The sequence below is a fragment of the Populus trichocarpa genome, chromosome 1 (genome assembly GCF_000002775.5).
Source record: "Populus trichocarpa isolate Nisqually-1 chromosome 1, P.trichocarpa_v4.1, whole genome shotgun sequence".
NCBI lineage: Eukaryota > Viridiplantae > Streptophyta > Magnoliopsida > Malpighiales > Salicaceae > Populus > Populus trichocarpa.
Window position 1 is genome coordinate 41,314,240 of NC_037285.2, and position 25,769 is coordinate 41,340,008.

The 25,769-nt window shown below is 34.5% G+C and overlaps 3 protein-coding genes across 6 annotated transcripts; 2 read left to right on the forward strand and 1 right to left on the reverse strand.

Annotated features, from left to right (window-relative positions):
• Nucleotides 1–366: 366 nt before the first annotated feature.
• Nucleotides 367–4,277, forward strand: LOC18095485 (uncharacterized). 2 transcript variants are annotated; one of them, XM_052445426.1, is made up of 8 exons: nucleotides 367–841; nucleotides 922–1,062; nucleotides 1,175–1,403; nucleotides 1,644–1,725; nucleotides 1,837–1,994; nucleotides 2,588–2,736; nucleotides 2,821–2,964; nucleotides 4,022–4,277. In XM_052445426.1, exons 1-8 carry the CDS (start codon nucleotides 500–502, stop codon nucleotides 4,199–4,201), a joined length of 1,425 nt encoding a protein of 474 aa, XP_052301386.1. In that variant the 5' UTR covers nucleotides 367–499; the 3' UTR covers nucleotides 4,202–4,277. The 2 variants fall into 2 exon arrangements, with proteins under 2 accessions (XP_052301386.1, XP_006370146.1); XM_006370084.3 differs by having other exon boundaries at nucleotides 371–841; nucleotides 1,175–1,366; nucleotides 1,664–1,725.
• A 2,089-nt stretch (nucleotides 4,278–6,366) lies between these two features.
• LOC18095486 (uroporphyrinogen decarboxylase 1, chloroplastic) lies at nucleotides 6,367–9,546 on the forward strand. Of its 3 annotated transcripts, none has more exons than XM_052445438.1 (6): nucleotides 6,367–6,516; nucleotides 6,701–6,831; nucleotides 7,188–7,570; nucleotides 7,716–8,000; nucleotides 8,303–8,538; nucleotides 9,151–9,546. In XM_052445438.1, the coding sequence occupies exons 1-6, from the start codon at nucleotides 6,494–6,496 to the stop codon at nucleotides 9,314–9,316; spliced, it is 1,224 nt and encodes a 407-aa protein (XP_052301398.1). In that variant the 5' UTR covers nucleotides 6,367–6,493; the 3' UTR covers nucleotides 9,317–9,546. The 3 variants fall into 3 exon arrangements, with proteins under 3 accessions (XP_052301398.1, XP_052301404.1, XP_052301405.1); XM_052445444.1 differs by having other exon boundaries at nucleotides 6,701–6,827; nucleotides 7,187–7,570; XM_052445445.1 differs by having other exon boundaries at nucleotides 6,408–6,523.
• A 13,541-nt stretch (nucleotides 9,547–23,087) lies between these two features.
• On the reverse strand, nucleotides 23,088–25,538 carry LOC18095487 (protein LIGHT-DEPENDENT SHORT HYPOCOTYLS 7). Its single transcript, XM_006370086.3, has 2 exons — nucleotides 24,758–25,538; nucleotides 23,088–23,392 (listed from the first exon to the last, which is right to left on the reverse strand). The coding sequence occupies exon 1, from the start codon at nucleotides 25,327–25,329 to the stop codon at nucleotides 24,799–24,801; it is 531 nt and encodes a 176-aa protein (XP_006370148.1). The 5' UTR covers nucleotides 25,330–25,538; the 3' UTR covers nucleotides 23,088–23,392; nucleotides 24,758–24,798.
• Between the last annotated feature and the right edge of the window lie 231 nt (nucleotides 25,539–25,769).

Genomic DNA, 25,769 nt, shown 5'->3' on the forward strand with positions numbered 1-25,769 from the left:
TTCAAGGCTGATTTGCCACATCGAGTTTAATAACAATACCATATAATTTTCTAAGAAAAATATTGTTTTTATTATGTTAAAGATTTTTTTTTTTATCTAACCTATATCATAACTCATATCTGTATTTACTAATCACTGTTATGTTTAATATATATATATATATGCACATCTCTCTTTTGTCATTTTCTTGAAATAATGCAATAAGATTTTTAACCACATTATCTAGATTTTTTTTTTTAATTCGACCACACACTAACATGTTATTTACGATGATTATTATTATTATTATTTTTTTCACCGTAGTCTTCTAATTCTAAGCAAAACATTCACCACCTCGTGGGGGGATCCTGAAATAAGGACGCAAATGAAAAACTGCTAAAACTATACTATCCAAATACACTTTATCCTTCGCATCATTTCTCGTTCTTCTTCCCTTCTTTCCAAAGATTGCAAGCAATCCAACCCAGCAACACATCACCACTCCAAAAAGTCGAATGACATGACGTCCAAGCGAAGTCACACGACGGAGCTCGGCTGCATAGCCGGCGAGGAGCTATCCGACCTCGGTGCAGGCAAGGAAGGATGGCTCGTTGAAAACCCGAACCTTCTATGCGCTCTAGACACTCACTCTCTCGCTCTTGCAAATCGGTCTTTAATTTTAATCACCGGGTGGGACGATGGGCCCCGTAGCAAGATCCGACCCGAGCTGTCCCCAATCGAATCGGAAATCATTTCCGCTCTAGAATGGCTAGTGTTTGACGAGATTAAAGTGATCGCAGTTGGCACTTCACGTGGGTATTTCATGGTTTATTCATTGGATGGTCTTTTAATTCATAGACAGGTCTGTCCAAATAGCTAATCCATCTTCTCTCTTAAATTCTGTTTGATCGTTTTGATGATAAATTTATTTAATTTTAACAGTTGGTGTATCCTGGGCGTATATTGAAATTAAGAGTCCGTGGAACTAAGAAAGATATGATGAGTAGTCATGAGGGGTCCAGTGAGGAGGTTTCGGTTGTTATTCCTGGCGTCATTGCGCGTTTCGATGGCGCTGATATTCGGGTATTAGTGTTGGCATTGTTTTTATTTTGATGTTGTTAATCTTGCAATTAGTTAGGTATGAGGGTGGTGGTGTTTTATTATTTTGGTAAATTTTGTATTGTTTCTAATGTAGAATATATTGCAAGAGTGGTTTCAAGAAACGAATTCGCATTTCTGGGATGAAAAGTCGAAAAGGAGAGATTACGAGGAGCTAGGAAATGGTTTTAAGAGATTGCCTCATCAGTTGTGGAGTGTTGATAAATTTGGGTTGTGTGCTGATGCAGCTATCACTGGAATAATGCCTCCTCCGCTAATGGAAATTCAGGTGTTCACATGGGTTTCTTATACTGATGAACTTATTGGTATTTTCTTGAGTAGCCATTCCCATTGGTTGAGTTTATGCCTTAGGATTGGATCCAAGATCTCTTCTTTATTAGTGGCTTTGAATGTTGTGTTATGATCATGTGGGCTTCTAAGATTTGTTTATGGAACATATTGCTCTTCTTTTTCGGGTCTTGTGGTCAGTTCTTCTTCCTTTTAGTTTTACATTACAATGTAATGTTACTGGTGATTTATCAATTACTTCTGGTATTTGAATTCAGCTGCTTTTATTGTTGGACAGTCAAGTCAACGTTACTATCGTGCAGTCACAATTGGAGAGGATGCTGTGATTTCAGCTTATAGGTTTGTGCTGTGTTTTGCACCTCACTGTCCTGTTGATTTGTTACTTCCAATTTTCAGATCGATTTTCTTTGCAATTGTATGATGACCAAATTTAATTTCTACCTGCTAAAGGCTTTCAGAAGACAGAAGCAGGTCTTTGGTGGGAGCTATTTTGTCAAAAGTTATGCCCGCAGCATTCTCAACTATATCTTCTGTTTCTAAAATGATATGGCGAAGTGAACGAACGCCAACCAAAAAGCCGGAAGTAAAGCCTCAATCATTTGCTAAAGGTAATGCAAGTTGATTCTGTTTTAGTTGCGTTTTAGCTTTGACATGATGTTCACTCAAGGTATTTATAAGTAGAAAACATTTGTAAATTATATCTTTCAACATCCTGCTTTACCTTTTTGAGTAGCTCTAACATTAAAGGAAGATGCTTTTCCCTTGATGAATTATGATGATGTAGTGTCAAGCTCTTCTAACAAAGCATGCGTGATTAGATGAAAAAAGTTATTGTCATTCGTATTATGTTATTCGGTCACACTTCTCCACCTTCCAATATGCATAAAATGCCAATGCTTTTCTTGCTTATAATCTTTTATTTCCTACAAAAACTATTCTTCACTTTGTTTTGCTGATAGCACAACTGAATAAAGAAAGCAGGTCGTTTTGACTGACCTCTTATTCTAGTTTGGGATCAAGGCTTAAGTGGATGGGAGTTAAATGAAATATGGTCATGTAATTGTCAACTAGCATTTTTGTTTTTTAATAAAGAAAGACCATCTTTGCATGCTTTGATAAAAAAAAATCTTCTTAAATGGCTTTCTGTTTTCTTTTTTGTTTTTTGATGAATTAAATTATTTGCTCCATAATTTTGTGACAGCTTCTCCCTTAACATGTCTGAAGGATCACCCAAGGAAAGGTGAGAAGCTCACATTATCACCTAGTGGAACATTGGCTGCGATTACAGATTCACTTGGTCGTATATTGTTATTGGACACTCAGGCACTGGTGGTTGTGCGACTATGGAAGGTTTACTCTCAGCATACATAAATTTTAATATATTAAAAGGGCAACATCTCTCCAGTCTAACACTGGACTTCGTTCTCTTCTCAGGGATATCGTGATGCTAACTGTCTGTTTATGGAGATGCTAGTTAGCATGAACAGTGCGGGGGCAAGTTCCTCTCACCATGAACCATCAAAGAGTGATTATTGCCTCTGTCTAGCAATTCATGCACCTCGGAAAGGGATCATTGAGGTATTCCTTTTTTCGTGTTCATCCTACTTGGTGGATGAGTGTAGGTTTCCTTAATTTTAGTACTTTAAATTTTTTTCTCATCATAGTATAGTGTTCTTGATAAATTATAAATGTAAAAGGTTTTTTTCTCTCTTCTTGGTGCTACATCTGGTTTATTGGCTTAAGCTATAACTAGAAAAAGCAATGTGATGGTTTATAGTCCTTGTTTCCTGACTGAGATATACAGACACAATTGTTAAATGACCAATGTGCATTTGCACTTTAAGGGATTGAAAAGAAGTGATCAGATGAAACATGGTTAGCTTGCTCATAAATTTGATAGAAAGGCTGGAAAAGAGAATTGAAAGAGGTGACTAGATTTGATTAAATTTTAGATTTTTGGGTGCTGGAAAATCTCTTCCTGTTTGTTGGCAAGGTGGAAATGGGAGCACTAATTCCAATTCTCCCTCGTGAGATCATTTATATTGCCATGATAATTACCTGTCAAATGTGCATTACATTTCAAATTCAGCTGATCAGTTGGCGGCTGAGTCATGCAGCTAATGGAGAGGACAATAGTCTTGTTTTCCTGTATTTGATATGGGAGACTGCTTGACCTTGCTATTGATTTTCTCAAAGAATTTCTTTATTGGCCTCTATGTTTGTTTAGTCAAGCAAATGCTTTTTATGGATCCATCTAACATAGCGTGCAAGCTGTGACTAAATAAAATTTATCAGAAGATGCTTCCATTATCTACAACTTTGGCTGATATTCTTCCATTCATCACTGCAAGGTCTGATTTGAACTGAAGAAATTCATCTTCCATGGATATGTGACCCCATATCAGGGTTTGGAGGTGTTGTTGCAGTGTGTATTATATGTTTAGAAGTCCAATGCTTCTAGTTTACTTGATTGTTCATTCTGGCTGGAATATAGCCTTTCACTTCCTAGATTATAATGTGTACAAAAACTACATTTTGCCTTGACATTGTACTTGGTCTGGAAATTGCAAGTTACGTGGTACTTGAGATATGGACTTGATTGAAGTTATTCTCATTGGCCAATCACTGTATGCAGGTCTGGCAGATGAGAACTGGACCACGTCTGCTAACAATTCAATGTGCCAAGGGTAGTAAATTACTGCAACCAACATACAGGTTTGGATCATCATTGGACTCTCCATATGTTCCTCTAGAAGTGTTCTTATTGAACGGAGACTCAGGTCAATTGTCAGTTTTAAACCGTTCTCTTAACTGAATCTGTAAATCATTTTCTTTCTTCAGCTTTGTACCCTTTTATTTGCTGTATGATAACTGAGATAATTTCTTCTGCATCCTTCTATTTTCTTCAGAATATATGTACATAATTAACTAATTACAAGTTTTGCCAGAAGAAAAAAAAGTAGAAATGTCAGACCTCTGAGAAGAAATTTCTCCTGGCTAGTGAATTTTTTATGGCCCTGTAAGAAGCGTGTGAAAACAAGTCCGAGAGCAGGCAGGAAGCACCTAGTTTTTGTTAGGAAAACGATTTATAAAGAAACTTCATTAAAACTGTATACAAGCTATGTACAGATGATAAATGGCCATGGAAAGTTTTTTCTGTTCTTTCCTTTTCTCTTATGGATAATAATATTCTCTAATTACAATGCCAAATTCATGCATATAAAACTGTTATGCTCAATTTTTCATATACGGGCTTGATATCTCGAGTCCTCGTGGATTAATTTGGAAAACTCATGACAAAAATTTCGAGTGTTACTAGGTATCATCACTCCATGTAAACTCTAGAGTTTAAAAGAATAATTTCAATGTGGTATCTCACTGATGGGGGGCCTTCTTCGCCTTTCATCTAAGTTGTGCAAGTAAAGAGATTTATTCATTGATAATAAAAAGAAAAAAAACATGAATGGTGATTGGATTGATGTTAAAATTGAGTTGCTCTGGGTTTGCATATAAATACATTTATCTTGGTAAAATGTGCTTTATATGTGAGTGGTTCGGGAATGAATATGATAAAAAAGTTGGAAAAATAAATGATTTTTTTAGTTAGACGCATGGAATTAGCTAGGTATTTTGCACAAGTTTTCAATGGAAAATGATCTTGAAAACTACAAATACAATTACATTATAATTACAATTACAAAGAATTACAAAAGAGAAGGGAAATACACCATACATGAAGAGCCAATCCAGTATTGATTGGAGTAATGTGTTTTCACTCTTCTCTTGTGAGTTCGACTTGGTTGTTTGTGTAGCTTCTCTGTGCTTGGGAGCTGCCTCGTGTCATTGTTGAGCTTCAGGGGGAAGGCGATGTGGAGTGAAGCTGTTTCGTTAATGGCTCCACTTCTAGGTTCCAGTTCAATTTGTTGATGGTGGCTGGTGAGTGGTTTAAACTTTGCTTAGAGTTGTTGATTTTTATTCTTCATTAATCTCTGCAAAGTAAAAATTAATTTGCAAAGAAAAAAATAATTTAAAAGCAATAATCTTCATTAGTCTTTGCAAATAACTTCACACATATCTGTAATTTTGCAATTTGTTTTTTGGTAATAAACAAAGAACTATTCTAGGAGGTAGAGTTATACCATCTACTTTAGCTAATATATTTTTAAATAAAAACAATTTAAAAAATAATCGTTACTTTTATTTTTCATTAGTCTCTACAAATTACTTTACAAGTGCATCTAATTTTTCATTTATTTTTGGTAATAAACAAACAACTAATCTAGGAGGTAGAGCTCCCCCATCCATATCAGCTAATAACGAAGAAGCAAGATCTTCTAAAGTATTGGTAAATTATTTTGCACAGCAATCATCTTCTCGAAACGCATGACGAACGCGAATTTTTCTAAAATTAATTTTGCCACTTGAGTTTCGAATTGCAATAAACTTGGCCCTCAAATATTTTATGTTGCTATTTTAGGCAACTGCTTTACACAATTAGATAAATTTCACTGGAAGGAAACATTGCTCTAGAACTTGTACGAAGCAAAGCACGTAGCTAGAAGCCTAGAAAGCATTGAAGGCTCGTGCTTCATGGGCTTCACGTTAAAGCCCACCATTGTTGGGCAGCCTTTTCACATCGGGGAGATTGTGTGTGTGGGAGTAAAAGGCTTAAGATAATATATATTTTATTTTATTTTTTTTAAATTACTGAAAAACATAAAAAATATATTTTTTAATTAAATTCTAAACAAACAGTATTTTAAACACACTATCAGAGACCCCTTCCACGATGCATCTAACAACGTTATTATCATAAATTAATTTTAAAATTAAGATTAATAATTAGCTAATAACATGTTGATGTTGGACCTGGACCCTATATATACAAAGGGGCCAGTTTTACTCTAATCATTCAACGGACATGGCATGATCACAGCCATTGATTGAGCTGACTGAAAACAAATCAATCGTCAAAAGTCAAAACCACTCCTTCCACCCCCTGTCTCACTGATAGAAGAAAACTTGAGGAGAAGAAAAAACAAAAAGAAAAAGGAAAGGAAAGGAAAGACAGATAACGGAACTCTCCTCCTCGTTCACAAACGAAATAATGAACTCTGCTTCTCTTACCAGGTAAAAGGTGTTATCTTCTTCATTCAATAAAAATTTACTCACATTATCATTCCTTTATTATTATTATTATTATTATTATTATTATTATTATTACTACTACTACTACTTCTTAAGTTTGAATTTCAAAGTATTCTACTTCTTAAGCTCTCTCCAATTCATCAGCTGATTTTGTAAATTGCTGCAGTGCCTGCAGTTGCTTAACATGGAGGACCTCTTCAATCGTGCCTGTACAGCTAGGGTTTAATCACTCTACAAAATATAAATCTTCTCCCCGAAGATTCCACATCGCCTGCTCATCCGCCTCCTCTTCTTCTGGTATTTGACTATATCATTTCTCTTTGCAATTTTCAAGCTCTTAAATGCACTGCGAGTTTACTCAAATCAACTCCTTTAGTTGAATCTTGATTTTTTTTCTAGCGGGAATCCAGTTCATCAACAATTTTGGTTAGGATAGTTGAAGCAAAATCTGAATTACTTAAAATCAATGCATTTCCATTGTGGAATTTATTATTAAAATTTAAGCCTCGTGTAGTGATAATTATAGAAAATGCTTAAACTATAATGAGAAATTGTTAACAAAAAATTGTTATAATTAAGTGCTCCATTTTTATTCCTGACCTAAAATTTTATTATCATTTCTTTTAATAACGTTGTCATTTGATTCATATCAGATCCATTGTTGGTAAAGGCTGCGAAAGGAGAACCAGTAAGTAGGCCTCCGGCATGGATGATGCGTCAAGCAGGAAGGTATATGGCTGTTTACAGAAAGCTTGCAGAGAAATATCCATCCTTTAGAGAGAGGTCAGAGACGACAGATCTCATTGTGGAAATTTCTTTGCAGCCTTGGGAAGCTTTTCATCCTGATGGTGTTATTATTTTCTCCGACATACTTACACCTCTACCTGCATTTGGTGTGCCGTTTGACATAGAAGAAGTGAGGGGCCCTGTTATTCAATCTCCAATTCGTTCTGAAGAAGGTTTGAAGGCTTTGCATCCGATTGAATTAGAGAAACTTCAGTTTTTGGGAGACTCGCTTAGGATATTGCGCAATGAGGTAATTCCTTCCTTTTAAATATCTATGTATCAGGTCAAAAATCTCAGATCAGTGTTGTTGTTGTTGTTGTTGTTGTTATACTTCTGGGGCAAAATAGATTGTATCAACTTGCTTTTCTGAATCAATATCTTAATGTCTTATGCAGGTTGAGGGGCGTGCTGCAGTTTTGGGTTTTGTAGGAGCACCTTGGACAATAGCTACCTATATAGTGGAAGGGGGTACAACTCGTACATATACAAACATAAAGAGCATGTGCCATACAGCACCACAAGTGTTAAGGGCTCTCCTCTCACATCTGACAAAGGCGATATCTGACTACATTGTTTTTCAAGTTGAGTCTGGGGCTCATTGCATACAAATATTTGACTCGTGGGGTGGACAGCTACCTCCTGACATGTGGGATCGTTGGTCAAAGCCATATATTGAAGAGGTCAGTTGGATCTGATTCTATTAATTTGGTTGAGATTATCTTTTACCTTTATCCTAACTAGTTATGAATCACAGTCTGTTTTACCCCATACATTAACACTATATAGGACAACTTGGCTTCTAAATTGACAAAATATAGTGCAGCAATCTCAAAATTATTTCAGTACTGCCTTGTCCTTTTGGTTTTGACATAAAAACTGCTATACATGTTATATATTTATAGTTATATGCTTTATGCATATATAGAAATGTCTTCTGTGTTGTTTTGAGTCTTTTGACTATTTAGCCTTTCTGAAATTGCAGATAGTCAGTACAGTCAGGAATAAATGCCCTGAAACGCCATTGGTTCTTTACATCAATGGAAATGGTGGCCTTCTAGAGCGTATGAAGGGAACTGGAGTCGATGTGATTGGGCTGGACTGGACTGTGGATTTGGCAGATGGAAGGAAGCGTTTGGGGAGTGGGATCAGTGTACAAGGAAATGTGGACCCTGCTTACTTATTTTCACCACTTCCAGCATTGACTGATGAAATTCAAAGGTTTGTGAGATGAATTAAGAAAATATCTGATACTCATTCTCTCCAATTCATACTTTACCGTTGCGCCCATACTTGGAGTTTCAATATTCATGAGCCAAGACATGCTTGCTTGTTGGCTGTAGCCTAACATCATATTGATTGAACCTTCACGACTACCCAATTACTTTAGATTGAGTCTTGGCTTTCAGTTCATGGAAACTTGTCTTGAGTGAATTTGTTGTTCCTTGAATTCAATTTATAGAAAGTTATCCTCTATTAATATACTTACTGACATTTAATTGGATTTGTAATTATGGATTACTTGAATTAGCTTCTTTACAAATTGGTTGCATGCAAGTGTGTCAGGAACAGTGCAATCGATGATTGCTTACTCAAGAATAAGGTGTTCTATTACTTCCAAACCATGCTTGAGATATCTGTCCAGGCACCATGATCATATAGCTCAGATTGGTATATGATGTAAGAGAAAACATTGGATAAAATAGGACTACCATTTTCTGTTCATAAACTGCATTGGCTCATGGATCTTGCATTTTGTTGTGCTTAACTAAAACTAAAGATGAGTTTCAAAATTATCAATTGGATTTCATTTATTTGTTTTACCTTTTTCAGAGTTGTGAGATGTGCTGGGCCGAGGGGACATATTCTTAATCTTGGGCATGGTGTTCTTGTTGGTACACCAGAAGAAGCTGTTGCACACTTTTTTGAAGTTGCTAGAAGCTTGGAGTTTACTACACCTCAAGGTCATGTGGTGGAAGAACCAAAATTGGTAGTTTAAGGAGTGGTGTCAGCAATTTTGTTTTATAAATTGGTTGTTCATTTTGAGTAAACACCTTTCCTGCATTTTGACCATTTAATCTCATTTTAGCCTGTAATTGACTCAGGTGCTGATTAGAGTCGTGAGGCTTTGTACATGTTTGTGCTAGAGCTAACTAGTAATGTTCAATTTATCTGTAATTAATAAATTCAAGATGGTTCAATAAATCTCTTCTTATTGATTCTTGATTAGATCTGCTTATTGAATTCTAAAGATACATAGTGTGGGTGATGGCTTGATAGATAGGTATCTGAGAAGACAATTAATTTTGTCTTATATATTTGCTTTGCCTTAGTGCACGCTTGGGCATCCAATTATCAATTTTGTAAGATAAATAGAAGGACACCATTGTTAAAGAATCTCCATGGGTGATAGATAACCTGCCTAATCCATTCAATGGTCACTTGAACATGGAAAGTTGATAACTATTGAACAGATGTGATTTTAGGTTTCAGGTGCAAATCAATAATATCATTGTTGTTATAATATTATTTTGTTGAAGTAGATGATAGGTCCTGCTGCTCTGGCACATTTTCTTGATATCTCAAATAGAGATGCATTTGTCCACGGATAGAAAGAGAGAGAGGAGGATGGTGAGATCAGATGCATGGGAGCAATACTTAGCGATGCCTTCTGATGGGACTTCCTCGTCCGATAACCTATGCTGTGCATCCTTTTCTATTATTGCTCTTTTTGTTTCATCGTAATGAGATATAGTCTCGAGAGCCTGTTTTACAATTGGGGGTCCTTCAATCTCTGTGTGCATGGATCATGGGATAGTCAAGGTACCAGCCCTTTTTCCCCTTCTAAAATCTTACTTCAAAGCTTTTGAATTTGTCGTTCTTCTTTCATCCAGTCTCTAGTTTTCATGTTTTCCTCCCCTGATAATTTCTGATTTTTTATTTTTACCAAAGTGATGATCTGGGTTCCATAGTTCTGTAACATATGTAGTGGACCAACTCTGATAATGGTTTTTATGGCACAAATGGATGAGAACCCTATCTGAACAGTGGAACAGGTATAACTTTTAGTTCTGCTGATACATATACATATATAGATTTTTTTCAAGTGAGTGCAAAGTGTAAACATTAGATAGGATCACTTGTTCATATTTCCTAAAAATGTTTTTCATGGTAGAAACTTTGGACTAGGAGCCTCTGTTTGATGATTTTTATACATCTATTTTAGGGTGCTCTATTGTGTCACTCCAAAGTCAAATTCCTTGCGTTTGAGAATGATGTATTTGTGTAGTAGTTATTATTCTGGCAATTATGTTTTGAAGAATTACATTTGGGACCTCACTTCAAGTTTTGGAGACTGTCAAAACTTTGGAAATGAGAACCAGATTGTTAAGTGTATGCTGTAGTTGTCTGTCACATGGCTTTCATTATGCTTCGATTTCATGCTGACATTTTTGTAAAATGTGTATGCAAGTTATTTGTGCAATTTATTTCCGAGGATCAGATCATCAAGTATCTGCGCTTCCATTTTTTATTTTAAATGTTTCATTTACATGCATTTTGAAGTTTCTACCCCCTTCTTTTAATTTTTTGGAGGCGAGCTGAGGAGAGCAGGGGGTGTTTGGTTGATAATCACTTTATAAACTAATTTTTATTCAGTGAATTTTGCTCCTAGTTAATTTGACTTTCAACAGAATATGGGAAGATGTCTAGCTAGCTGTAGCTAAACATGGAAAATAACGAAAAATACATCTTCCTTGTTTTACTTAATAAGTGATGATTTTTAACTTCAAACATGATTTTTAACTTCAATTTCTTGAGATCCTATCCTAATTTTGGGTGTATATATAGACTCCAGTTCTGATGGAACTTGCTTCTCTCTTAAGGCAGAGTTTATAATTTTTACTATCAACTTATTATGTCTTAAACTCTTGTGTTAATCCCAGATCTTAGAAAACTGAGTCAAATTAGGGGTAGTCTTCTAATAGTGCCTGTATGATGAGATATATGTTAGTTTTGTGGTAGCATCTATCAGATTATGTCCATCACTTTGATTTTGATAAAAATAACTATAGTCCATTGAAGTAATCAATCTATCCTTCAGCGACATGTGATTTATCCTTGCAAAAATAAAATTTCACAAGTAATATGGGGTTTTTTGTGAACCTCATAACTGTTCTATATATTATCATTGTTATTATTAGGGGTCTTCCTAATGAAGGGGAGATGGGTGACATTTAGGTTAACAATGTTTTCCATTAATCCATTTCAACTTTTCTCTCAAAATAAAATGCAGATGTTAGGGGGGCAATTTTTTGTTTAGAAATCTTTTTGTTTGCTCTCTCATAGCATAACTAGCATGTCAAATATGATTGAATGCTATATATTAAGCCAACTTGTTTCCAAGTTGTTCGCTTTACAAAGACAGAGGCACCCAGAATAAATAATTTGCACTTTTAAGTCAATGCATGTTGCTTACAATTCCCATGGAAACCTTATGATCTTTCTCAGTCTTAGCCTAACCATTTGGTTTTTGGTCACTCATCCATTTTTATTGTTTTGCTTTTCCTGTCCTGTTTATGAGTTGGTGATCTCTATTTTAGTTGTCATCTGCCAAAATGGGTTTTGAAAAAGCTTTCATGAGTTCGACACCTTTATCCCTTTCATTGCATCTTACATGCTTTCTGTTCCTGCATGTGAATGTGTTCTCTGCATGCTATTTTCATCAGTCGGGGTTTTGGACAAATGAATTTTGGGTGCATTCATCTTTATACGAGGTATTTCCATAAATCCAACTACTTGTAAGTATTTTGGACAGTGGAGCCAGGGGATTGCAATTGGCCATGCTAAATAAAATTGATGTAGACATTGAGATACACACAAGCTTACGCTATTCAGCAATGGGTTTTAGAGGACATTGGTCGGTGTTATTTACTTTATTTAGCTACCAGAGAAAGCTTAGGTTTAAACAACTCAGGCACCGAGGAGGCTTGCATTGTGTTTTATTTATTTATTTATTTGTGTTTGTTGGGGGCGGGGCAGGTGGGATTCTGATAGTGCTATAGCTGGGGAAATCTTGATTGTTTTTTCAGAGTTTCTTGTGACGAACCTTCTCTTGCAATTCATAATTCAAGTATATGTAAAAAGGGTTTTAGTTTGCATTTTGTATGCAGGGAGTCATGTTGTTTTGCAGCAATTATAGTGTTTGGGACATTGGATCACATTATTGATACGTATATGGATTAATTATGCCTAGAAGAGATATACTTTAATGCACCGGCTAATAAGTTTGACAGTCATGTTGATCAGCAGCCGTTGTATAACATTTTTAGACGTTATGCTACTGTTTACATTTCTTAAACTTTTTCTTCAACATTTTGTGCTATTGTTTTAATTTAGCTATTGCATAAGGGAAGACATACAGGGAGTATGCGTTTCCTTGTTAGATATAAAAGGAAAGCTGAGATGTATAAAATTGTTTACTATTAGTATATACAGTCCGATTATAATTTCACTAGTCGACTTTAGAGGCTATTTTGGTAATTCATTCTGTTATGCTTTTTTGTTTTTTTTTTTGGGTTATTGTAGAGTCTAGAAATGTTTGGGAGAAAATAGGAGCGGTATTACATGGATTCTTGATTTGAATATTCTGGCTCAAGATTTTTCTGCCATTTCTTAGGAAAAAAAAATCATGACCCAGTCTTGTATTAGAGGGGTGGTCTGTATATCGTCATGCTCTCGTGCGATTCGTTCCCTCTTCAATCATTCTCATCGGTCGTTTCTTTCATTGATTTTGCAGAATACAGATATATTCTCGACTCTGCAGCTGATGTGCCAAAAGCTCCACTTATTTAAGTTTGACAGCAGGGTTATCTCTCTTAAAAGTTGGAGTCGTATTCCTCCAACCGGCCTTTTCTATTAGGCTTCCAATTCAAGCTGAACTGGTCGGGGATCAGAGTGAGTGCTTTAGGACTAACCTATCTTTAAAGGAGTGGAATCTGGGACCTTTGAGTCAATAAATGCTACTTTTTGAAAGTGTGTTCAATTTTGTTTCCTTAACATGGACAAACTGTGAACATCTCACTAATTTTTCTTGTTATCTCTTTCCAGGTCAAAAGTATGGCTGACAATGGCATATTATAGGTACACTTCTGTCGCTTTGTTAGGGATGGGAATTTCTATCCCAATATATTAGGTAAATGAGTAATGAATATAGCATGAGAATTATCAAACTTGATTATAAACCTAATATATATATATTCACTATCAGAAATTTGGCGAATACAAACGGAATCACCGATAAAATTTTTTCATCGGTATATTACGGTGAATTTTAGTGATAGAATTTACATCCATCATTATATACCAAGGAAATTGCAGTGAGAAAAGTAGAAATAGAAAAAGTCAGAAAAGTACAATGACATGTAAGTTTTACCGATAGAATAAGCCCGACAATAAAGTTCATCTATAAAAATAATTTCTTAGTATCTACTGATAGAATTATAGATGATATTACAGTGGTATTAAAAAAAGCAAATCATATGTTGACGTGGTATTTTTTACCAACAAAATGCTTGATGGAATAATTCTATCGGTAAATCTATTGATAATATTTAATTTATAACCTGGCGATCGATCCTCATTTTCCTCTTTCCCATTTCTTCTTTCTTATGCATTTTTTCTACAACAAACACCCCCCTCAATCTCAACATAATTCAACCTTTCATAACAAATCCGACCACCACAACACTTGATTTGTCAGCATCTGTGTTCTGATTCAAATTTTATTGAGGATTCTTTACATTAAGTAAGCAAATCTACTTGAAGGGAGCAGACTGAAAAATAACTTCTATATTGTTAAGTCCATGATGAAACCTCTCGATCTAGGATACCAGAAAATTGACATGTGTCCAAATTTCTGCATGCTATACTACCTTGAAATGTAGAGTCAATCAAGTGCAGAACATATGGACATTCTCATTATAAACCCAGAACTGGCAAGGAAAGGACTTTTGTCGCACACATAAAACTTAGATACTTCTCAATTACATCTAGTCTGTAGAGGTTATTCATGTCATCAAAAACTGTTAAGCACATAGCATGACACCAATTACATGATGCAGTGGATGGAGTGATGATGCACCATTATGATGGTAAAGCCTGGAAACACTTTAATAATGTGCATTCTTATTTTTCAGTGGAATGAAGGAAAGTGCATTCTAGGTTATATATAAACGGATTCAATCCATTCGGGTCATTTGTTGCTCTTTATTCTTGTTGACCGGTGATACTTACGGTTTACAACTTGCCACTAGGGATGTGTATGAGACTAAAGTTTATGTTTTTATCTATGATCATACTCAGTCCTAGTAATTTGGGTCAAATATAGATGTTTGTCTTCGATCATTGATTGATGAGTTGAAGTAGTTGTGGTCATTCGGTGCTTTGACTTATAGGTTGCGTGATTTTTTGGTACGAGACACAAAAGAAAAAAAAAATATGCAAGAGAAAAAGATCTTTCAATCTGGAATGACACGGTGGTTTGGAAGGATTTCAGATCGCCATACTTCTTGGAGGCTGTATGGGTGAACTACATTCAACATGTGACATCCACGCATTTCACTCGACGGTCATAATCCGGTATGGAGAATTGGCACTGGCGTGTTCACGGTTCCGTTATCATGTACACTAGTGGCTTAATTTCGTTCATTTTGCATGTGAAGCGGATAATAAGATATTTTTATTACTTCCATTTTTTATTTTTTATAGATATATTTAACAGATAGCATTTTTATCTTGCAAGCTACGGTTCTTGAACGCAAGCCAAGTCTGATGGAACTTTTTGTTGAAACATATCTGTGGAGTGATGACGGCCAAAAAAGGGTTCAACAATTCGTGTATAGCCAAACTCAGCACTTTGTGGTATGTTGGTTTTCAACTATTTTTTTTAGTAAGTTATAATTTCCTTGAATTTGATAAATTTATTTTTTCTTTCCAACATACATATAACAACCGCTTGAAGGAGAGATATGAGGACAATCCTTTGACATATCAAATCTTAATTCAGATTTATGGTTGGAGGCAAGATCGTCCGGTGGGCCCGATAGAAACCGGGTGTATGGATTTTCTAATACTACAATCGAGAACTTGTTGACGGCCTTTCGATTATTGGATGCTCGCAATCGATTTTGAGCACTCAAACTCCCGAGTTCAAGGCGATGTTAGACCAACAAGTATAGGTTCGAATAACCCATTCTCAATGAAAAATATGAACGAATCATTACAGATTATGAAGAATTTCGCAGAGTGGTAATGGAGATGAGATCACACATGGGTGATACATATGCTCCTTTTTATTTGCCCCGTGGTCCTCTAGTGTAGCCCTTGTTTCAGATTTATTCCTCCTCTTTCATGGTCGTCTTTGTTTTACATTTATTGTAATTTTATATATTTGATTTTATTTTTTTAATTATTTTCTACTCTTGTTCAATATATATATATATATTTTTAAAATATTTTAAATTATTACTGACGGGGTTACTGACAGAATACTTCCGTCGATATATTTCATAAAGTTGGAAAATAATTATTGCAAATATCACTATTATTGTTAACTCTCCAACAGAGTTACAAATGATGTTCTATCAATGATATGTTATATTTACCAACTGATATACCAACAGAAAATTAAAAACACCGACAGAATTGCATACGATATTCCGTCGGTTATATGAGAAACTTCCCGAGAAAAATACCAACGGAATGAAGCTGGTAAACTTTTTTAGTGCACTTTATCCATCTGTTAATCCATCAATATATTTATTACCGATAGACCATAAATTACTGACAAAGGTTTTTTTGATGGACTGCTTCCGTCTATGAACCTGTCAATAAAATACTTATCAATAAAATTTACTAATGAAAATTTTTGTTGATAAAACTGTTAAATCTGAATAAATATTTAAATTTATTACTAACTAGATATTGAGTGGAATATAAATATATTAGAAAATTGATCCAGGAATACTCCATCGCCATCTCTAGTGACAGCCGCCATTCCCATCAAAAACCATTAGGCAAAAATTGGACATATACGGCCAACCTTGTGGATGTATCTTTCACAACCGCCACATGGGACAAATGAATCCGATGGCTTACGTTATCACAGTCTCCCAACTTTCAATCTTACTAGCTTTCCACATTTTCCTTGGATTACTTTTTTGACTAGCTCCTTATTTTTTAATTTTGGTTTTATGCGCAGAAAATGATGGAGATCCTAATTTGTCAGGAGAACGTGTCTGCATCATTAACTTGAACACGTTTTATTTGTCTACTGACTACTTATTGATGCATTTTCTTTTCTTTTCCTTTCGGCAGCGGTAGCTTGAATTAATAATGGGACCTGATGAACTAAATCCTAGAACGGCATACATTTATCACCAGATGTGGAGGTCGCTTGACTTAATTTCATGTCATCCTTCCCGCTGCATGTGGCCAGTACTAGGGAAGTTCTTTTCTTTCTTTCTTTCTTTTCTCCTTTTGAATTATATAGGACATTGTTCGTTGTTCAAAAAACGAAAAAAAATAAATTACATAGGACATGGAAAGTTACGACAGGATAAACATGGAGAATTGATATCAGGAGTCTTGAAACATTATCCTTCATTCTGCCTGCTTTTGTCTTGCAATTCTCAAAAGTGTCTGAAGTATTTGAACTTCTGAGAAGATCGAGCATTTGTCCTTCAATAATTAATAAAGGCCAAGATTGGATAGAAAACCTTTTTAATTTAGCATGAAACTATGGACACTTGCTTGTCTGGAGCGATATCGCTATCTGATGAGAGGAACACACAACACAAGCTCGTGCTTGAAGAATTTGCATTTAATATTCCATGGTTGAGACTGAAATGTGATACCTCACCGAACAAATTGAAAGATATGATGCGTGGTCTTATAATCCTTCAACTCCCTCGCTTAACAATGGTTTTTCTCCACTCACGTTGAATTTTTAAGATAATATATCAAGGAGCTTACATTTCAATAGAAGGAAACGAGGAGAGTTTTATTTTTCTTCAAGTTGACCAATAAGACTCTGAAACTATGCAATAGTTGGCTTGAAATTAAAGATTGTCCTTTCGATGAGTACTTTTTTTGCTGGAATTACTAGGAAAAGTAATGTCTTGTGTGTTGGTGAATGGAATATTGTTGCTTCTGCATCACGATTTATAAGAATTTACTACTGTATCAATGCACTGCCTTGATGATGGTCATCTGCATCAAGATCAACCACAAGGGGTTGATTAATCTCCCCTACTCAGGGAGTGAAGAGTTCGTGCTTTGTTGTAATTTAAACTATCCTTTCTTTCGCTAGCTAGCAGCTAGCTGGTTGAGTGTTTCTGTTAATATATTCATCGATTTCCAAAAAAAAAAAAAAAACCTCAACGAGTGTTTTAATTGAATAAAGTATAATCTGGCAACTTAATTTGATGGTGTAATTGAGGCAACAGCATGGACATACAAATTGGGTCAACGTCACAGAATGTACCCGCTCTTCTTCGGCCATTTCGATTGGAATTGGGCATTAGGGTTTTACTTACTCAAGTCGCCTGCATACACATGCATGCAATGAGTACGTATACACAAGTGCCTGCATTAATGTAGACACAGCAGGTTCTTTACTGTGTCTTATGTACTTGTGTCTGTAAATTAGTAAAGAATCAATGAGCGCAGAGCAGTGCAAAAGGGGAATTGTGTTGCTGGTCGGAAAAGGAAAAAGGAAAATAAAAGGAGCATTGTTTTTGGCATAATTAAGATCGAAGCTTGAGCTTTCTTTTGTGTGGTCTGATGTAATTGATTTAGGAAGTGGAACACTTGGAAGTGGCCATGATTCACGAATCTTGTAAGTTTCATATTATTTAGGAATTATGCAACTCCTTACTTTTAAATAAAAAAATAATCATGAATTTCTTGGTTATACATTAATTATAAAAAGACCAGGCACTAGGGGAAACGACAGCAAGATACACACCTGGATTGCATCAAAGAGTAAAATGTGGCTCATGAATTGAACCTAGAAGTGCTCTTTGTGCTGGAATATTATGTGTCTACGCCAAACAAAAAATGCATGGATACTTTCCGTTCCATATATATATATATGCCTTCCTTGTATAACAGGTTGGCTGACAGAATTATCCATGGCTGGAATTCCAATACTTCTTTCCCCCCCCTGATCTTATGGTTGCTTAATACTTCCCTATTCCCTATAGGGAAGTGTGAAGATGCAGTTTTTCTTGGGTATCGAATATTTGCTCTACAGATTCAGTGTCATAGCAAGACATGATCTCTTTTTTTGGTTTTCTGTCTTATCTAATTATCACTCCTCCTCCTATGATCTATTCTTATAACTAAAACTTATTTGATTCATTAAGAACATGAAGGATGAATTTTTTTTAATGATAATGCAAATTTTAGCTTAACTCGTGCCTATCTACCAAAACAGTTCTCACCCAAAATTTAATAATCTATATAATGCTTTTTCTTGTTGTTTAGGTGTTAGGAAGCCTATGATTAGGACATGAAGATTTATTATTACTATTATTTTTTCATAAGTAATGGATTAGTACCTGAAGTTTAAGATGGGAGTATTGTATTATCTATATCTAACTTTATTAGCAAAGGTTAGAGGACTTTGTAATTTATGCTAGTGAATTCTAGCTAGGATAATGGGATGACAGATTTGCCTTCAAGTTTTATGCAGTTCATGGAGGTAAATGGAGTAACATACTGAACAAAAAAAAAAAAATGTTAAGGTATTGAATCATTAAAAAAAGATATAAAAACTATTTATAACAAATATGTAAAAATACTAATTAGAGTTAAGTCAACACATGATATTCCGTCAAATCCACGATCCAGATTAAGTTTTACTACTACTAATTTAATTGTTGTTGTTATCATCAATAATATTTTTATGTTCATTACAATTTTTATCATCATCATCATCATGACTAACATTACAATTATTATTATTTTTATTAGCATCATCATTATTATTCATATTACCATGACTATTATTACAATTATTATTATTATTGAAAACATAAAAATCATGAACTTGATTTGAATGATAGAATTAAAAACTATAAATTTTTTTACAAAAAAATCAAGAAAAAACAATAAGAAATCAAAAGAAAAGGGATCAAATTAAAATCATTATTATAATTGCAAAAACAAAAATTATAAACTTGATTTGAAGGATAAAATTGAAAGCCATAAAAACTTTGACAAATAAAAAAAGAAAAAAAAAGAAATATAAAGTAGAAGGACCAAATCAAAATACCTTATATATACAAATTTACCGGGATAGGAGAGAAAAATAAATGAAGAAAAAAAAATCACTAGCAATACACCAACCATATTTGGAGAATACGCTCCGCCTATAATAGAAAAGGAGATGGTGAAAGTCTTTTTTTGACCACCAAAAACTACCGTATATATTTTTTGATGGGAAAGAAAAAATGATCATTACAATGTAGTGGTGAATAGAAAAATATGAGAGAAGCTATGGTGATTTCTCCTTCTGTTTTAGTTGTTTTTAATTTATTATTTAGAGTAATGACTTAATCTGTCTTGATATCATAAAATAATTTTTTAATCTATTCTCATATTCTTAATTAAATTAATTTCATTCTTAAATATATCTTAAATTTTTAATCTATCTTTTTATCAAGAATTTTCAGCCAAATCATTATAACTAGCTAGCTACTTGATTTGCCCGTGATTATCTTTTATTTCTAAAATATTTTTACAACTCAAATAAAAAAAATCTCATGTGTAAATCACGTAACTAATTCTAATAATTTAACATGAAAATCTAGTCAAAAAAATATATTTAAAATGTAATGTATACTTAACTCAATTAGGGATAGAAAAACAATTAGAGAATTATTCTAGGATGATAAAGCCATTAATGCTTACTATTTAATAGAAACATTGATGATATGAATATTTTGTATGATTGCTAGATAGAAATACTAAGGAAAAGCCAAAAGAGTCCTCGAGGGCTACTTTCTCCTAAAGTTCAAAATAATCCCTTAAGTTTAACAATTTTTTTAAAAAGAAGCTTTGTTATTTTATACAAAATCCTTAATACACAGTTTCAAAATATGAACTTTAATATATTGAATAACCTTCTCATTTTAACATATTCATCCACCCTCTCAACATAAAATCTCTAGCCCCGCCACATCACTAGTTATCATCAATTTATGTTACATTTTGTGAAAATGCAACTAGCTAGATTATATAGTGTTATATAGTTTGTGTGATCATGACACTTTTTATTCTTTTTCTTTTTTATAAAAGAAAGGTTCTAACTTAAGATTGAGAAAAAAACAGAAAAGAGAAATATTAGTTGCATTTTGAATTATACTAGTTTACAGACCCGCGCGATACTACGAATCAGATGAAATTTTTTTTTGAACATAACAAAACATATACAAGCCATAAAAAATTATTTGGTATTGTTATTAAACCTGATCTAACAGGAAAGCCTTGTGTCAAGATTAAAACCTTTTAATCTGACTCCTTGCCTAACCTGAGTTTAAATTTAATCCGTGTGAGAGTTGATTTGATGTAACCCAGTCAACTTGGTCAGTCTAAATATAACCCGATCGACCAATGAAAAATATGAGGATAAAATTGACACAAAAAACAAAACTCAAACTAACTTATTGTTTAGCCTTAATTTAAAATTAAACCATGTGATAGTTGCTTCAATGTGACCCAATCGACTCGACCAGTTTAGAAACAACCCGACCGACAGATAAAAAAGTCTAAGGATAATTTTGAGAAAAAAAAGATAAAATTAACAAAAAACCCTTTCGACTCGACAATTTATCTAGTCAATGTTTAAAATTAAACCGTGTTGAAGTTGTTCCAACATGTTTCAGTTGACTTCGCTAATTTAAAAATAACTCAGATGATTGTTAAAAAAAGTTGGAGTGAGAAAAAAAAAGATGGAATTGAAAGGAAAAGAAAAAAGAAAATTGAAAGAAAAAAAGGGTTAAATTGAAAAGAGAAAGAGAGAGAGAGGAGCACCATGATGTTTTCCAAGTTTTTTAGTTGTATTAGGTAATTTATATCTTGTACATTTGATAAAAATGTATTATGTGTTCTTTTTCGTGTTGGTTAAACAGAATAATAGAAATCGTGAATAGTCTTCTAGATTGGGATCAGATGAATGTAATTAGTTTTCTATGCAATGATGGCCTTGACATCATGTCTGAACGCTCTTTTAAGTTTTAAAAGCCTATATTGCTGGATAATGGGATCCATCTCTGGCTTTCTTGACCCCTAACAACACAGGATTCACTTACAGATGTGTAAGGCAACAATCTCTCTCCTACAAATGAATTCTTTTCACATTGAGCATAGTTCCTTCTTAGAAGAAAATACCTTTAATCACTTGGGATTTTAACTCATCATATACTTATTTTCAATATTGATATATATTTTCTTGTATCTTTGAGTGTGTTTTTATTATGCCATCAGGGTCATAACCTATCAATTAGCCTAGGAGTTCGAATTTTGCTTTACGGTAACCTATTCATTAATTTATTTCGCTATAAGGTCACAAAGTTAGAGGGGGCGGTATGGGGTGCGTTGGAGATTTAAAAATCTGATCTTTAAGTTTCACCTTATTACAACTCTTCTTGAATTGAAGTGTTCTGTAACTCTCATCATAACAGCTCCAATCTGTTGTGTTGTTAAATTGGGAGGCAAAACAGTGGATATTTACATAAAATTGAAGCCTATGCATTGGTTTTTACATCCATGTAAAACATGAATGAGTTGAAGTCTTAGGAAAGAAACACAAACAGTAGCTACCTTTTAGTGTGTGCTGTAGTGAATAACCCGAAAAGGAAAAGGCATTGCTTTTCTAGTTGCAACATCAGTCCTAAATTAGCTGGTTCAACTATATAGACCCTCTTTTGCGTCATTCAGAATCACCATACTGCATCAGTAGCATCAAGAGATTTTCAAAATGTTTAAAATACAATGCCTTATCCAGACGGGTACATCCTAATAGTTTTTCACTAAGAAATCTCAAAGCCAAATCTTGAAAGGAATAGGGTGGAGGGATTTAGAGGTTGAGAAAGAGCTAATTGAATTGAATAGCTCAAGAGTCAATGAATCTTTAAATGGATTAGAGAAAAGAAAAGAAAAAAAATAGTCTTCGCAACTTAGCGAGAGCGGATATCAAATATAGTACTCCGAATCAATGGTAATTAATGATGGGAGGTTAAAATTTTGGTTAAACAAATTAAAGTAATAAATATAATTGCAGATGGAAGTACCCAGAAGGAATCCAATGATAAATATTGAAGAACAAAAAATCAAAGCACATTATTAAGATGTGGGGCATTGCATTTTATCATTGAGTGGGGGATAAATACGGGGAAGGACTGGTCATCCTGATTGTACTGCTTTTGTTTGAATGTTGAGGAGCTTAAACAAACTTCTATTGATGCTATTAATCATTCACAAGGACATTTATTACTCAACGATTGAAGTATTTAGTTTTGGACCACTGCTAGTTTTTGTAGTAGAATAATATTGTTGCTTAAAATCGATGGTGAAATAAGTTGTAGTTATAAGCATTTAATCTCTAGCATCGATGCATCTAGCTATAATTAAGAATATTATTTTTCTTGGTAAAAGGGCTCTAGTAGCATGCTATGATCTATAAAGATGATAACAAAACTTGAGAATTGAGAAAAACCATAATATGCTTATGCTTTCAATAATACATACATCCGGATAGGAGTACATGGCAACAAACTTGACTAGGCTTCATATGATAGTGAAATACTGATCTTAAATGGACAAAGGATGAGAAAATGTAACTTACTAATTACTCCTGGTTTTATGATATTCTTGACCGATCGACTTCATGCATTCTCATTTTAACTAAATTACACTGCTTGTGCGATTGAAGGACCGATAAGTCAATCTGGGGAGGAGTTGATAGAGGTCCCAATTGCAGTCGCTTATGCAAGACTTGAAATTTAAGAGCCTGAAAAGGGTCAAGAGTTGGGAAGTTAGATGCAAGACAAGGCAAGACAAGGCATAATAATGGGGTTGCCCGCAAAGCTAAGTAAAGCACTTTGATTAAAGAAATGCTTGTTGTGATTTAGAGCCTACTTGAAAAGATTAGCTGCCAAAAAGCTAAGCACTGCACTAGCAAGATTTTCGAGCTAGAAGGGTGTAGGAGAATCATATTATATGATTTGTAGCTAGCTAGAGTTACTCAACACCTAATCTAATTAATTAAACCTATCAATATTTTTATACCTACGAAGTTGATATCTCCCATCTGATCAATTATTGAGAGAATCTCCCTACCATAGTACTGTTAGCTTCAAGGCCTTGTGGGGTAATATATAATGGAATGCCAAATATCACTTGTCTAAGCTGACAAAACATGATCTGGTTCAGGTACAGAGGCCAATTAATTACATGTAGCATTACCAAAGAAAAAGACATTTAACATAATGCGGAGTTTAAAAATTCCAAGAAGGGACAAAAAAAAAAAAAAAATATAACCAAACAAATCAAGCAGCACGAAAGCTAGCATTTTATATGGTGGCATTTATAAGGTCTGTGATGTTAGTGACAACAACAACAAACAAGGGCACTGAATAAGCGTTTGGTTTTTCCTCCTCAGATCTTCAATCATCTAATTTCCTTAAGATTCTGACAAAGATGTGTGTGCGTGTGTGTAAATATATAAATATAATGCGTGTATATGGTATATGGTCTATGTATGCGTGTGTAACTATGTCTTTATATATATATAATATGCTCAAATTCTGTGCCTATTCATGGAGGGCACAAGATCGTGCAGCTAAGACAGTGATTTTGCTAGAGAGAGACGGCGAGGGAAAGAGAGACAGAAAGAGAGAGAGGGAGGGAGAGAGAGAGAGATCTTTACACCATCCTCTAGGCATACATATATATATCTTATATATGATTGTTAATGATGATCAGGTAAAGTATAACTAAACTACTGCAGTATATAAAGAATATATGTCATGTGCTAGCTGTATCTTTTAAGTAACTATATATGCAGACTAGGGTTTCGGAGCCCTTGGCCGAGGGTTTAACATCAAGCAAGAGAGGGAAATGAAATGTACCAAGATTAATTAGAAAGTTTTTTTTTCCTCCTATATATAGATGTTCTTGAGTTTTTTGACCGGTGATGGTTAGTTGAGAATTTTAATTAATTTATATACTAAATCGAATTATTACAGAACTTGGGTTCATTCATAGTAATTAGTATTGGTTAATCACTAGTTGCTGTATTTGAACTTAATTAGATCTAACTTTTTGAATTAAAGCTATATATATGTCTAACAAGGAGGGAAATTGAGTTAATTACCATTGTTTTTGTTTTCTAGAGAAAACCACAGTAAATCAAGATTACTGCATATGAAAGCTTGAGCTCTCATCGTTAGCTTTCATCGGATTCCTCTTCTTCTTCTTCTTCTTATAAGGAATTCCTCTTGCCTTGGCCTGAGAGTCCCTCACTTCACGTAGATATACTCTAATAGCACCACTTGCAAAAGGGTTTGTCTCAGGCAAGCCACCATTTTCTTCATAAGCAGCCCTAAGCCGGCCGATGAGTGCATCAAGGCTACCCCAGGCTTGCTTAAGTGGGCAAGTACAGGGCCCTGGCGGCTCAGGTTGTCCAAAAAAGACACACCCTTGTAAGTGCACCTTAGTCTTGCCAAATTGATCGAGGTATCGAAGAAATTCAAGCACATGATTTGCGTTGCACTGTGATAATGCAACTGGGGGTCTCTGGTTCCTCAAGTACTGACCAAAGGTGTTCCAATCGCGCCTCTTCTGCGATTCGTATCGACTCAAGGGAGGTGGATTTTGCTGATCGGGAGCCATAGCAACAGCTCTTGATGAACCTTCCGCTACATCTTTCCCTTTATTGCTTGACATCACCAAAAACAGTGAGTTAATATGAAGTATCTCTTCTTCTTCTTTTCTTCTTTTTAGGTTTTGAGAAAGGAATTAAGAATATATTTCAAGAGTAGCTAGAAGAAGAAGAGAGAAATGTTGCAGAGAGGAAAAATAAATAATGAAAATCATATCAGATGGGGCTAATGAAGAGACAAGCTATGGGTCCTATGACAGTGCTTTAGCTTCTCTTTTTCTTCCTATAACATTATTTGCTTCCTTTAGTTGTACTATAAATAAATAAGTAAATACTTTATCCCCTTATTTCTCTTGTTGTGTTTCCATCAGCCAAGCAATGATTATCCTGTACATATTATCACTATGGTTAATTGCTAAGTATCCTAATTAACCCTGGCACTTGCCCAATGGAGGGGCTGGCATGTTATTACTCTATTTAGAAACCAAGAATGGACAGTGCCTGT